This window comes from Mercenaria mercenaria, chromosome 12 (genome assembly GCF_021730395.1).
Source record: "Mercenaria mercenaria strain notata chromosome 12, MADL_Memer_1, whole genome shotgun sequence".
Classification (NCBI taxonomy): domain Eukaryota; kingdom Metazoa; phylum Mollusca; class Bivalvia; order Venerida; family Veneridae; genus Mercenaria; species Mercenaria mercenaria.
In genome coordinates this window covers 24,974,898-24,991,109 of record NC_069372.1, presented here as the reverse complement: position 1 = coordinate 24,991,109, position 16,212 = coordinate 24,974,898, and the positions used below count along the sequence as shown (strand labels likewise).

At 32.6% G+C, this 16,212-nt stretch overlaps 1 protein-coding gene across 1 annotated transcript in view; it reads right to left on the bottom strand.

Moving 5' to 3' along the window:
- Positions 1 to 13,606, bottom strand: part of LOC123533954 (T-box transcription factor TBX2-like) — a 71,833-nt gene extending 58,227 nt beyond the window's left edge. The window contains exon 1 of the mRNA XM_045315950.2: positions 13,474 to 13,606. Coding sequence (XP_045171885.2) covers positions 13,474 to 13,526 — 53 coding nt within the window. The 5' untranslated portion in view covers positions 13,527 to 13,606. The remainder of the gene's footprint in view (positions 1 to 13,473) is intronic.
- Positions 13,607 to 16,212: the final 2,606 nt, after the last annotated feature.

Genomic DNA, 16,212 nt, shown 5'->3' with positions numbered 1-16,212 from the left:
ACTATTAGCCAGTTGCTACAAATTATTGTCTATTTCTTTGTATTCTTAAGTAGGAGTGATCAATTTGTTTACATATTGAAGATGACACGTATGGAAAAGACTGATCCTCAATTTCACAAGTAACGCTCAAATTGCCATACCTTTTAAGTGTTTTTACGCATTAGCATAATGGCTAATATCAATATAATGTATTCAAAATGCATTTTATGTCATCTGATATTTAAATTAGATTTCTTCCTAAGGTTACTCGGGTTCGTTAGGGCAGACATAATACATCAACGTTAATTGTGTGCTGTCTTTAAAATTATAAATTTCACAAAAGTTTCAACAAAAATTAAAAAGGAGCTTGGTTGTTCCTTCACTTTAATGAAATATTAAAAAATATGTAGATGGCTTCATGGCGGTTTTCTGTAAGTGTGACAGTCTGTAGTTGCATTTACATGTAGTTATTTATTGTCTTCCTTGAAAATCTTGAAAGTGCTATCTAAATGTTTGCTTTTTATTATTATTTTCATTTTTTTGTGGTTGTAATTTGGAGGGTTGTTTTGAGGGCGGGGGTCATTTATTTACTTTTCTCAGTATTAATGAAGTTCAGATATAAAGGTAAAAAGGTTCTTGTATAGCATTCAGCACATTTAAAAGAAACGCATAGACAACAATAACAGATCATACAAGGTACTCCAGAGGCGAATTTTGAGTAGTTCAATGTATGGATTTTGTATATTCCATAAAACGACATGATTTGTAATTCGTTTGCGTGTAAAGAAGGATTCTAGTACAATAGCCTTACCATAAAAGCAATAAGACCTGTTTCTCCTTTTGCAACAAAATTCCAGTATCTGTCTTTCATATTGTTTTGAATAAACACATAAAAGAATCATTTGATATAAAAGTGGTGTTCTCCCAGAACTCAAAACTTACAGATTTCTTGAATTGCTTGATTTCATTTGCACCGTTCCATGCTGCATGTAAAGTAAGTATGTCTATTGGTAACTATACATAATGTATAAAATAGTAAGAAAAATGTATTTTTGGAGTTATATGAAATAAAATTGAAAACATGTATGCATGTGTAATATATTTTGCAAATTGTACAGACTAAAAGAACAATCTCTCGTAACTTCTAAATACATGAAAGCTCAAATGGAATTTTCGTCATAGTTTTTCTACGTATTTTTTTCAGACTGAGATATCTGTACAGTTGTTATCCTGAAAACTTCCAGAGAAAAACTTCTCCTTGTTCCGAAGAAGTTTGTATTTACATGTGTAGTATTTTCGAAAACCAATAGTCTACCACGTGTAAAATTCCAAAAAATAACCATTTCAGGGGAGACAACCAAACAAATAACTTAAACATTTGATGAATTATGTTAACATGAAAAAATATTAGTTATAATTCATTTTTTATTACTCAATTAAACAATTATATATAGCATATTAAGACTTTTACGTTTTCCGCCAAGTATCTATCATACTCGATGTGATTTTAATTTACCATTTTACTGCCTTTTCGTATATTAATTTGTACGAAAATACAACGGAACGCTATCAATTACATCTATGAAACACTTACAAAACGTAATTTACATCTAAACATAATGTGAAGTGCAAATTGGTTTATACTGATTTACTCTGTACTGTAGGCACCAGTTCTTAATAAATTAAGGTTCCCATGGCGTCGAATCCATCAAATTTGTCCTATAAAACATAGGATTCCTTGTTATTTCGATTATTATAATAGCCATTTGAATTACTGTAAACTAGACAAATATTTATTAATAGAGACAGGAAAACATGGAGGCTGTCCCGCTATGACACAAAACAAATCTTTCCTGACACTTTTCGGCGACCACCGGCGCCCTATTCTGACCCTTTTGGTCCATCTAGGTGACCAATTCATCATACCTACCGCTGGACCAGAGCTAAAGCCTGTCACGTGCCGCATAATTGACCGTTTTTCATAATAATTGATATATTCGCTAATAACCTTTTTACGAAATGGGGAACCTGTCAAGTGGTTGATATATTTGACGGTTTGGTAAATGTAACATGCATGTAGCGGCGCCATCGAACAATTTGCTTTGAAGCGCTTAAATGAAAAGTTAATTAGAAAAGTGTTTTGGTGCAAATGGAAATTTCCTGGATTTCCTGGAGTAATTTTCTCGAACACGACTAACGAATCGCAAGCTATTTTATGACAACTGAAGCTACCATTAAATCCATTATATACATTATATTCAATTTGTATTGAAACATAAACTTATATTTGACTTCGTAAAAAAATGAACAGGGGAGCTATCTTCACCTATATTCAAATGAGCATGGATAGGGACGTGAGTGAGTAGGGATGGGATGGGAGGGTTGTCCGTGGAGATTTTTCAAACAACACGAAAAAGATCTGATCAGCCAAATACTAGAACTTAATTTTTAGCGGTATGATTTGTCTAACAACGTCCTAGAAATCACATAATTTTCACAAAGTGTTGTTTTAGCGGCGTTATTATTTTCATGCAGTTCTAAGCTGTTCAATTGAAGAGATTTACTAAAACATGCAAATGAAATGTTTTAAAATCGTATTATAAATTGCAAAGATAAGAGGCATTTATTAAAATGGATTGAAAAATATAAGTAAACACAAAACATGGGTATTTTAATGGCACCGATGTCAAGCCTTTGGTAAAATGTTGCAAGTAGCTTAGAAAAATAGGCCTTATAATTTGGTACTTTTGAAACTTATTCATAGACTTTAAAACATTTAATTGCTCATTATATACATTATTTGTTTCAAAACGCTACGAAAAAGAGATATTTTCGATGGTCTCAAATAATGTTTTCACTGTTAACAACATTGTATTGCTTCGGGAAGACACCATATTATTTCAATATACTGTTAGTAGATTTCAACTTGTTTCTTGTCAAACACATCACTTTTTTGATGCATGTATATATGCCAATGCATTATTATTAAAACTTATATTAAGAAAACAAAGTCGTGTCAAGCTAATGACTCCGCTATGAAACTGTCAATTAACGTACTCAAAGGCATTTTCTATAAATTTACGACCCCACTGCAAACATGTCAATATGTATTTTTACCCACAAAACATTGAGACAAATAAAGGCTTTGATTTTTATATGTACAACAAGTATTAAATGCATTTACCCCACGCATTAAACAATGTGCATTATATGATAGACGAATCATTTCAAAGGTCATTTTCTTCTCCAGTTTTGCGTCAAAAAAGAGCAAAATTTCATTTTACGGCGTAATAATTTCTTGATGTCTAAAATGTTAAATTTTTGTTTGAATAATAGAAGTTACACCATATTCCGAAATAAAGCGATATGTTTAAGAAGGATACATCATTTTCACCTATCATAATGAGCAAAATTTCATTTTGCGGCTAAATATTTTCCTGATGTCTAAAATTTTATTTTTTGTTTGTTTGAATACCGGTAAAGACAATTAGACCATGTACCAAAATAAAGCGATATGTTAATGGAGAATGCATCATTACCATAGTGCCTTAACATACTAAAACGACTTTATATGAGCCGTGCCATGAGAAAATCAACATAGTGGGTTTGCGACCAGCATGGATCAAGACCAGCCTGCGCATCCGCGCAGTCTGGTCAGGATCCATGCTGTTCGCTTTTAAAACCTATTGGAATTGAAGAAGCTGTTAGCGAACAGCATGGATCCTGACCAGACTGCGCGGATGCGCAGGCTGGTCTGGATCCATGCTGGTCGCACACCCGCTATGTTGGTTTTCTCATGGCACGGCTCATATATGTTAGAAGTTGAACAAACAAAAAATAAGTTTACACATTCTGTTAAAATCATGGATTTCCATAGTTACTTACTCCTATAACTTAAAGCACATTTTGGCAAATAGATCATTTTTTTAAAAAAAAAAAATTCTACTACTCACAGTCATTTTAGTGGATTTTAAAATATGTAATATGAACAACGTGAACAAGCCATGATAAAAAGGCATTTGAACATAAACGCTGCCAACAGGCAGATAAACAATTTTTTTTCAGAAAAAATATTATGACATTGTACATATACTTATATACCCCTATATGACTTTACTTATAAATACGTTTCATCAATATTAAATGATATATAACTTTTTAGTGGCTACGTTTGTAAGTTCAACAAAGAATTTCTTTCAGCATAGAAATCGCTGGTTCATTTTTTTTACAGTTTTTCTTTCGCAGTTATGAACAAAATGAAAATATAATCTTAAATAACTTAGTCGGAAGACACCCTTTGCAACATTCTGTAACATTCTTCTGGATAACAAAGGTATAATGTAAAACTGTTATCACGCCTGTCCACATTTGTATAAGCATGTAACTCAATGTTTCTTGTTCTGTCGTGTAACACGCTGCATGCCTCGCATTCTGGTCAAGATAATTAATGTCTTACCAGTATCTTAATATCATTCATTTTATCAGAAATTGTGTGCTTATGCAAGTAAAAAGTACAAATATTTAGTGTATTACATTTAGTTTAATGCACATCAAAGCACTTTTTGGCTCCGTTGATGTAGCCTTACATTGCGCAAGAAGCCATTTAAATGTCAGTGTCACAAGCTTTGCTTGCTTGATACAGCGCTTGTGTGATGTTGATTAGGAACGAAAAGTTCCTGGTACGACTTATAAAACACTTTACAAGGTACGCTTTTCTAAATGGCCGTTGACATTAGCGTCTGAAATAATTAAGTGATTCTTTTTCTGAAAAAAAAATGTGTACTGTTCATGTTTGTATATGGAAGAAGTGAAAGTTACCATTTCAGTGTCGTCATGAATGATATTTTCCCAACAGTATACACTGGTGGCGTCGTAAGGTCCATTTAGATGTCAGTGTCAACAGGTCTGGGTATGGGTCATATGCCAGTGTCAGATATACGGTACGGGTTTGGACGGGGTTTATGACAGGCTTCATCTCCCTGCTCGGTGTTGTTGTGAATATTTGACGCAATGTTGTTTTACTGCTTGAGAAACGTGCAAAGACTTTCCATCATTGTCCGTGCCAAAAATGGCGACGAAAAGGACAATGTTCGTAAGTACTTTGCCCAGTGGTATGTATTTAACGGTTATCAACATAATTATACCGATGTTCCAACATTCTTCTATCAGTGTCAGTGAAGCAAACTGTGGATCCTTTTTTTCGGAAATTGTTTCATTTTTTAGCAAGTGCAGTCAATTATATAACTTAAATGACTATGAAATGCTAACTATTTGAGATCTTAAACTACTTGCTTTGGTACATTGGAGCATTAATGATATTCTAATAAATGTGATATTATTTCTACATTTGCTGAAAGTTGTATATATCAAAATTTAGTAACGGTATGGAACACAATGTCTTAAACGGAAAGTTTTAACAGAAATAAATCTAATATCCAGTTTCTTGTCTGTATAAAAAAAGGCTCCAGAGTAATGCTTCTACGGAATATATTTGAAGAAAAAAAGTATTGATTTCAAACTTGAGAGTTTTTTAAAAATTGCAAGTTTACTAAAACGACGTTCAAAGTAGAATCTGACTGCCCTGTATCAGACTTCGGCTTTGTGTGAAAGAAACATACTGATAGAAGTTATGATACATTTGTGACCCAGACATGAAAAAACTCGTTTACTCCAACTTAACTAATGGTCTAAGAAATATAAAGAAACAAGAACAGGAAAAAAGGATTCCCAATGTGATCTCGGCCAAGTGTGGTTTGTCGCAGATTTTAAAGTTATCTTTAATACCAGTACTGCCTGCTATTACAAAAATGAGAGACGACCCTGATTGTTCTACAGAAACCATAATTAACAATCACCTAACAAACCTATTGCCAATAAAACATGTAGGCTGCAGATTTTGACAGGAAATGTGCTCGTTTATCATCGCGAAGACACGGAGATTAGATTATTATGACAAATTTGACAGCAATATGTCAAAGGTCAATTATTAAGAAAAATAGCCGTATCAAACTACTAAATATATATACACAAAAGCCGGCATATAAGTGTGCCGTTATTTTTTGTTTGTTTTGTGTTGGTTGCAGGCTCGGTAGAAATGTAGCATCATGGTTGCTTCTGACAGGGATCGGTACGGTGTGATAGATTAACAAAGGTTAAAAGGATTGTTCATAAGACATATTTATGTAAAATATAGGGGGTATAAGAAGATGCAGGGCTTGAATAAAAAGCAAAATGATATAAGTTGGAAAAAAATAGCTGAGATAAAATGTAAAAGGTAAGAAAGATAGTGGATAAAGAGAAAAAAACGGTAAAAGGACGAATACGTAGTATAAAAGGAGATAACTCGTGTGAAAATTATTCTGAGAACATGGCCAATAGTAAGGGAGGAGCAATATATTTTTCATTGTTTATTGAATAAATTTTACTACAAAATTTAGTCAGATATAAATACGCACATCTGAAATCAAAACGGCGAAACGGAACCACACAAAGTGACAGTTATCAATTTTTGTTGCATCCGCTATACATATAATCTGCGGCCCTCGTTTCTTACTGCGGCCACTAAAGTGAATATTAAAAATCTAGCAGTTTGAAAATTCTACCGTCAAATCGACCCCCATGATTGTTATAGAAAATTTGTAGAGGTAGAAAAAACAACTTGTATACACCTAGTCGTTTGACAGTTTCATTACATACAAACATGTCGCACCGCTCCTAGATGGCGCCACGCTGCATACTGCGTCATGTTGCTACATGCATTTTAGGGCAGAATATAACACATTCACGCTTCGTTTTCTTGTAAACACGAATCAAAGTGACAAAGCAACCAAGGGCAAAACATTGCATACCTTCAAACAATACCTTATTTTATATAAAGAATATTCAAATTTGATAATATGAAAAGGAGTAAATTGTGAGAAAAAATATCTTGAAATTGTCATAAAGATGAAAATTTCGCATGAGAACGTAAAGACTGACCCTTTCTAGCATGATTTATTATGAATTTAAATACAGAAACTGAGATTTGTTTCAGCTATTATTGTGTAGAATGCTTCAAGACTTATCGATCGCAATATGGCAACTTTCAGGATGTATATTTTGGTATGAAGTGCCAATATATAGAGGTCCTCCCAATTTCTACAGCTATGTAAGGTTACATCGTATCATTTAACTTCCTTTTGTACGGAATCCTGTAAGGGCCATGTCGGATTCCATATTTATGACATTAGTACTGTAGATTGTAGGAAAATGTGCTACAGACATAGTTCTATTTCACAATAATATAAAAGCCTGTCTGCTATTTGACACGGTATCAATAAATACAGCTCTGTTACTTCCTTATGCACACCTTATAATTAATATATATTGATTTATTTATATATTTATATTGTTGCATTTGGATACTGCATTAGATTTAATAAGACCGAAAAAGGTTAGTTATTACCGACCGAACATCAGAAGCTATCATGAATGAATGGCGTTGAATCATTGTCTTCATTTTTAAAAAGTAAATATTTGCAAACATATGGTTATAAATCATCACCCAATTACCCAATATTTGGCATGTACATGTCACCATATCCTAAAGGAGGAACTACTTTACGACCATAATAAACTTGCGCACTTCACAAGCGCCGCTCCTCGTAAAAATACTTATCGCGCACCTTGCTCTGTCACGTGGCCACCTTTCACAAGTACCGAAAAGGACAGAAATTACCCGAATGGCACGACAGTTGTGGATTAATATCACTATCCACGGGCCAGGTATTAATATGTAATAAAATGTCATAAAACCAACGGTGTAACTTATTGTTGCACAATTATGATAACCATTTATAACGTGTGGCTTTCAATGAAACATTAATAATTCAAAATGTTCACATGTTTGCACCGGGGATAATTCAGTTAGGAAAATCGAATTATCCTTCTTTAAAGATTCAGCTTTGTACGTTCACCAGAGACTAACTTACCTTCTTACCTTGTTCATTACAATTAGGAAAGTAACAACAACAACATACTAAAAACGTCGGATTTCCTCCAGCCACTCGTAGAATATACACGATTATAACGTGAAGTAATGATTATTTGGGGAAATATAACTGTAATGACTTCGTTTCAGGCGGTCATATTGAAAATGATGAAAATTTTGATGTTTTTTCAGTTTTAAACTTGTTTATTTTATTTACAGTCTAACATAACTTTATCCAATAATTATGTATTTATGATTCTGAACTGATCTAAAACCGCCAATTTAAAAATGGCGACCATCTTTAATGAGTTTTTTAGGCTCCCATGGTTTGCTGAACATTCATGCTTGCACCATCATTGCACTTTTTTAACAACAGATGTCTTATTTTTTGCCGAATGTGAACTATAGATACAGATTATAAATAATTTCGTACAGATCATGAGTAGATACATGAAAAGTCATGATGTCGAAATGTTTACATGATGTCCAATATATTTGTTGGATTACTTGAAATCGTGAGTAATCATACAAAACTGAGAAAATTTATTTCGTTGGATTAGTTTGAAATGAAAATACAAATAAGATTGTTCCCTGTGTAAAATGCATAGGGATTAATCTGCCTAACCACATATATTTTGAATGATACCTGTGTGTGCTTGCATGTTATATAATCATGTTACATTCCAGAAAGAAACATTTTAATGAAAAGATAAAATAATATAAAACGCGAGCTAAGGAATGATTTTCATTTTTAATTGAAAATATGTATTAAGACTAGGATTGCTAAGTGCGTTGTTGTGCGCATGCCTACTTAATCTTATTCTGTACTGGAATTTGGAACCGTTCATTTCTATTCACAAGTAGTTCAAATATATAAATACTAGTAGTGATAATCATTCTACCCTTACTCGTGTCGCTTCTCAATAGCAGATCGTGTTTTCTTTTATTCTGCTGCGCTTCAGAGTGTATTTGTAGCATTATGTCGAAGTCTGCTTGATCCTATCTATGCTAGATAAAATGGCGGCGTAAGAATTTTGTCCCGAAAAGAGACATTGAAAGAAGCGAAAATGAGTAAATTCAGAGGGTTGTATATATTAATGAAGCGTAACTTTCTTATATTAACATTTACATCCCATTTTCTTTTTTGCTTTCTATACTAGAGGTAGTGTTCTCTAAAAATCGAATATTTTAGAAAATGTCGAATCAAATAGTACATATAATGACTAGGGAAGACTCAAAGTTCCCTCCCGTGCATGGTATAAGACATGGATGTACACATTGGAGGAACCATTGTCCTTCTGCAAACCAGCTGGATTGCTTCGCCATATGTAAGAATTGTACACCCACTCGAGGTTTCGAACCCTTAACGGTGGGAGGGTATTAATAAAGGTTGAACAATACTAAACCCGGCTGTTCTTTATTTCATATAAAATCTACCTAATCTCTTCGTTTGCAATTGACCAGACTTTCAGTTGTTTGTGACATTTTGGTTAAAGGTATTTTATACCGTTCTTAGAAACAAACCTGTTGTTCTTGTACATAAATTGGAAGGCTGTTGCACAATAAGGACCTGTAAATTTTTATTTGTATAAAATGGCATTTGAAATATTTCATTTTACATCTGATATAAACTTGTATGAATGTAAACGCTGCTAAAATTTATGTTAAAAACGTATGTATAAAATTGTGTGCAAGGTACAAAAGTTCATTTTATATTCACTATAAATATTTGACTGAATATTATCATCTAGTACACAGGAAGAAGAAAGCGTGTGATGTTGTAAAATTCATTGTTAAATTAAAATGACAGTTGTTTTTAAAGCTAGGAAGAGGAAGAATACAAAAACCGTTGAATAAAACAATTCTCTTCAAAATAACCTTAAAGGGGCGTGTCTCTGGTTGTACATCACACTTGAGCTGAAAGTTGCCAAAGCAGAAAGCCATGTTTATCAGCCATCAAAATTCATGATTGTATGCAAGATAGAACATGCAGTTAATTCTATCTATTTTACATCTAGATATTTTAACGGTATAAGTATATACTAGTATCAAACATATATTTCCTATATTTTGTTCAAACACTAAGTGATATTGTTTAAATTTTGAGTAATATTATTACCGTCTACTTTTTCAAAAAAAAAAAAAAAAAAAAAAAAAAAAAAAAGAAGAAGAAAAATTAACATAAAGCTGGACGGTTTCCCGTTTTTGAAGAAGTAAATTTTAACAGATATGTGTTTTCGTTTAGGCTAAATCTCTTCCAACAAATCTGTTCGGACGATCTGAAAATTAATATCGAAGTGTTAATTACAAACTTTTAACAAAAATTTTACATATCGGGTGTTAAATGAACACGTCACGTAGTCTGTAACCGATATTGGATACGGGTCCGGCTCCGCTCTAGTGTTAATCATGGGTCTATGACAAACACGCGATATTCAAACCAAAGTGAAAACCATACCCTCTGTGAATATCATATTTCACTTTTCCTTTTTGATGGTTTATGCATTGTTGTATTTATTATTAGTTTCGTATTTGCTCAATGACATGTTAAAATACGCCAATATGTTAAAAATCACGGCTATTTTATTTGCTGAAACTTCGAAGGCCGCCCTGGGACCATATACTCTCGGAAAATTCTAATGTTGTCGAAACGTAATTGTATTCTCGCATGCAGTTTCACATTGGCAAGAGTGAAAGCTTCTTACAATTCATAGAGCAAGAATATTCTAGCTCTCGTTACGGCCATCATATGTTAAGGTGCAAATAGCTTTTGGCGCTACGGCCTCCTGTGGGATACTTGGGCCAATATTAAGGAGCTATTTTCAACGTTTAATGTTAGCTTTTCGCACAAAATAAAGAAGATCGACCCAGACAAACATTGCGAGATTGGAATTTTCTTTTAACTTTACGACGTGGGGAGAACATATTGAGCTGTTTTCCGGATTTTTCTGACACCCCCGGGACCGGCTAGAGATCTTTTACGTGGCAGACGTTTAAAAGCTATTTCCGAATAATACTCCACGTTCAGTTTTTGCCTCCTGTTTTTGAAAGAGAATTTTCTTTCATACACTCATAAAATTCATCAGAACCTTTTATAACATTTGTAAAATACGGTAATGGATACATTATTGCTTATTCTTTTTTATTTATGCTTAAATAGTTGCATTCGGATTCAAAAGAGCTATTAATGCAAGCCAATATTCATTACTTTATAGAAAATAACAAATTGTTAAATTTTGTAGATTTTATTCGAATGCAATTCACAGTTTCTAGCATTGACCCAACGTCTTTCATATGCCCCACCCACCAGCCTCACAATGAGACAAATGACCTGTTCACAGCGTATTGAGAAATAGGAAAAAGTGTAACTAGTTTGGTAAAATTGATCGTGGTTTGTACCCACTATACTGACATAAAATGAAATTCTTCAAGTATCTTTGGGCGTGTACGAGCATATTGCCCGGGCACCAACAAATCCATAGGGATTCCGCAGATGTTATAACACGAAAAAACAAAAACAAACAAACACCCAAAACAACAACAACAACAGCACCACCAAAATCATGTATTATTGCTATACCAATGATCATGATAAAAATAGAATCAATCCAGATTTTTAGGGGTGAGTACTGTTGTAGAGAAAAGAAAACAATATTTTGCATGCATATTTACAAGTGCTTTATAAATTGGTTTTCGTTATTTCTCATTTGAAAAAATACAATTTTACACTCTACTGCAAAAGTACTCAATATACTTACTCCACCTTGTGAAAATGTAGCTAGCTTATCAGAAAATTAAAAAAAAAAATCATATTAATTATTCGTTAAAAACTTTTGTCAAGATAATAAATTATATTGTCATCGCATAACATCTATATTTAAAGCCCTTTTTAATTTGTAAGTTATACCAAATATGTAGCTATTAAAATTTATTTATGAATAGTTATATACATTTATTGGGTAAATTCAATATATAATCAAGTATTATATGTAGCAATTAGAGATTTTAGAGATAACTAATGGGGGTGCAACAAGCCATAAGCTGCCATAACTTATGATTTTCTGGCGTTTGAAATTATAGAATTTCCATGAAAATGAAACAGAAAATGTCATAAATCTGAGCATATTCGCAACATATTAATTCCCATTTTATGTCAGTGAATTACCTTAAAATCACCGCAGAATTAAACGCTCTCTTTCTTTGATATCTCGTTTATGTCTAAAAATTACAACTTTTAAAAACATCAAAAGTGAAGTGAAAATTATAACAATATGACGAGAAATAGGGCAATTAAGGTGGCGTTCTGTATGACCATATGGGAACGCGAATTAGTAAATAAAAACACAATGATATGTTATGCTTCTGTTTTACAGGCTTTTTCCTTTGCCCTGCTAAATTTCTATAATGGACTGGTCCATCATTCAATTTGGGTAATACCATTTTATTATTTGAAGGTGTGTTTACTGAAAATTTACTGACTGATCTTGGTCTGCACTGGTCGCAAGGGCAGAATCACTTGCCGCCAGCAGACTAAAGGTTAAATTCAGTGTACTTGCAATTTTTCCTCTAGTCATTCATCTTTTTCTTTCTCTTTCATCAAAAATGAATATTTCACAAAAATTTAGGTAAAGAAAATATCACGTATAATAGCTCTTAGAAATCAAACATGAAAACTGAAAGTCACAAAAGAATGCAATTATGTGTAAGTAAAATATTCTAATGTGATCAAAGTCTAGTATAAATCTCAATTATTAAACTGAACAATATTCTGATGATGTATTTTTGTACATGCACATAGAGAAGATTTTTATGCAGTTTTACCCACAGTCATATGTAATTGTTTTAGTAACTTCATTTAGAAATTTACACATGTTAAGAAATATTGCCTCTGTCAAACTTTGGCACGTGTTCCCACCTCAGAATGCTGCACGATCTAAATGTTAATACCGGTATATTTCAACGTTGACATTAATTATATAACAAGTATTACATAATTACTATATGAGAATTAACATTAATTAAATTATATGTATATGATATTGATCTCTGCAAAGAGATTTAACTGGCTGTGTGGCTGTGGTTGTGAACGAAAAGAAATATGTTAATTACAGAATCTAAATTTATTTATTTATTTATTTATTTATTTATTTATGTATTTATTTATTCAATTTATTTATTTATTAAGTTCTAGTTTGAAAAATGACCGTCAATAGAAAAACACAGATATGGGAATAAATAAATAAATAAATAAATAAATAAATAAATAAATAAAACTTAATAAAAAAACTTAATAAAATTTAATTAATTAAATAGATATGTTTTCAAATTCAGAATTTTACGAGCTGCAGGCCTATCTTGTCTGAAAAGCTTAGTCTGAGTTTGGAATGACATACTTCATCTTATGGTACAAGAAAAAAAATAGATTGTTGAAAACAAAGAAAAAGCGGATCTAGTCTTTAGTAATAAAATATACGTCTAGAAAAACAATGAAAAATATTGTAAAAATACATTACAGACTGACATACCTTAACCACTGTAATGCCCTCAAATGGGCGGCTAAATCAGTAAACCAGTCCATTTTTTCACGGTAATTTCTTCAACGTTTTTGTTCTTTTGTAATATTCATTAAAATCAAAAGAATGCACAAGTTTAAATTTATGCAAAATTCATAATAAAACATGATAAGATATATCTTCTTTTAAATCTAAGGGAAATAACTGTGTTTCAATGAAAAATAAAAGTATCGTTAGGTTCGAATGCTGTGTTCCAATTGACTTGAGTCATTTCATCCCCACTGAAACATACCGCTTTCTTAACTTTATAGCTGCCACGTGGAAATATTCTTAAACCATATAGACATTTTTATTACGTACATTTTCTAGTTCCAAGAAAGAGAAACACTGCTTTCAAACTAATCTATACGTCAGAAATGAAACCGTTAGAGGCTTAACCAAAATCGTGGTAAAAGTCACAGAAATCTTATTTCTTCTGTATGATTTTTTTTTACAGTATTAATGTAGAAGTTATTAAGTATGTAGTAAGGTTAACGCTGAAATTGCTCGGGAAACACATAGAAGAAGTAGTGTAACGTATGAAGGCACCATGTCTTGTCAATTTAAAAGACTATAAGACTGTGTCCGCACTAGAATTTTTCGCAATAGTAATACATGTATATACATTTGTATGTAGTAAATGCACTGCACTATAAATTGCTTCACTTCCAGAGACAGTTTTCTAAAATCAGAAATTGACTGCATTGATAAAAACAGATGATGATAATATGTCATGGTAAGAGTGTTTAAAGGGACATACAAGTCCTGGCTGTACCTTACAGTAGATGAATAAACGGTGTATGCATTCAGGAGGCTTATATAATAGAACATCCAATGATATTTTGTGTCACTTGATTAATTATGAAGGGATATGTTAAAAAATCTGAAGTCTTCGATGCTCGATCAGGTCCTTTTCTGATGCAAAACTGGACTGGGCCGAATGGTTAAGGCCACTAACTTGAAATCATCTGCTCCTCACCGATGTGGGTTCGAGCCTCACTCGGGGCGTTGAATTCTTCATGTGAGGAAGCCTTCCAGCTGGCTTACAGAAAGTCAATGGTTCTACCCAGGTGCCCGCTCGTGATGAAATAAAACACGGAGAAGCACCTGGGGTCTTCCTCCACCATCAAAGCTGGAAAGTCACCATATGACCTATAATTGTGTCGGAAAGGTACAAGTGTACAAGTGCAATACTACAGGTTGATCCCCAAATGATCAAATGCTGATTAAAAGAACTCGTCATGCATTGATAGCAAATTGGTTCGAACAAGAAAATCACCAAGTAGAATGGGCTAAATGAATGACAATGTGAAAAGAAAAGGCAAACCGAAGACAAATCAGTGAAAGTTCAACAAAATATAAATACAATGTACTTTCAAATCTAGTAAATCAGCCATTCACGCGGCCGTTGTCTTTCATTGATGAAATCTCGTAAATTCTCGTTCGTATATTCAGTACATTGGTGTATTTTTGTTAATTTATCACTATGAACGAAGTGACTTGCGATTAAGTTGTTATTATCAAAAGAATTCTGTCCTTTTAGTCCGACATAATAATAACGTACGAATGAGGATGTCTTATTTTGGTGTCGCTCCGATTTGTTGTTGATCTTGCTTGAATACGCCGCAATGTATCAAAAATATTTTTTTCGTACTTTGTCCGCACAGTTTTTGAAAATGATGTCTACCTTTCTCTCTGCATGAATAAAGTTTGAGTGAAATATTAAAGCTGGTTGAAATGGCGATATTTTCATGTACAGAAACAAGACAAAACAAATTAATTTAAATGCTGTGAGAGAGTGGGAAAAATACAAATTTTAAAGTCTCCGAGGTGTCACTTATATTTCAAAGCAGTTTTCTGTGATGGAAAAATCAAAACTTTTAGATTCAGTTAAAAATCTAAGGATATGTTGATGTCTGATAGGCTAGGCAAAAGGGAAGTCCTGTTTTATTTCATAAGATGTTAGAACTTTAAAGTGTGATGCTGAACATGAATTGTATTCTTTCTTCCATCCAGTACGAATGTTGTCCAGCTGTATGTGAAACCTTGAAAGAAACTGGTATCCTTTCATTTCATACTTTATCATTCTAAGTGGGCTAAGTGATATTAAACACGCTAAAGACTTTGTCAAACACTGCCTTTTTTAGAATTTCGGGAATAATTTTGAAAAATATCTAAAACGTTTAAAGTAGATCTAAAGGAAATTTTATTTCTTTTTTTTTGTTACTTGGAGTTATGAAAAAATGAAACAGAACCTGTTAACTATACATTACTTTCATATACAGCATATATATTCAGCATTATATGAAAGTATAAATTTCAAGTTTCAAGATAGACCCGCTAAATATAAATGATCTTCATTTAAACGAAAACGAAACAATGATATCACTTTCAACATGATAGAATATAACATTAAGATATTTTGAACGACAGTACATCTTCGTTAATTTACAAGTGTACTAACAGGCTGGTTCAACCCACCAGTTTTGAGATGACAAACGTAAACGTGATAAATTAATACAAAATGTCTTAATACATAATATATCTAAATATGGCTGAAATCAAAAGTTAATTATTTGTCTATAGAATATGGTTCTGCTGGAATCGTTTAAGTCTTTCATTCAAATTTTATAATAACTGATCTTTTATCCTTTGTTTAACAACCATTATAAGATACTAGCATCACCTACTGTTTGAAAAAGCCATGCTTCA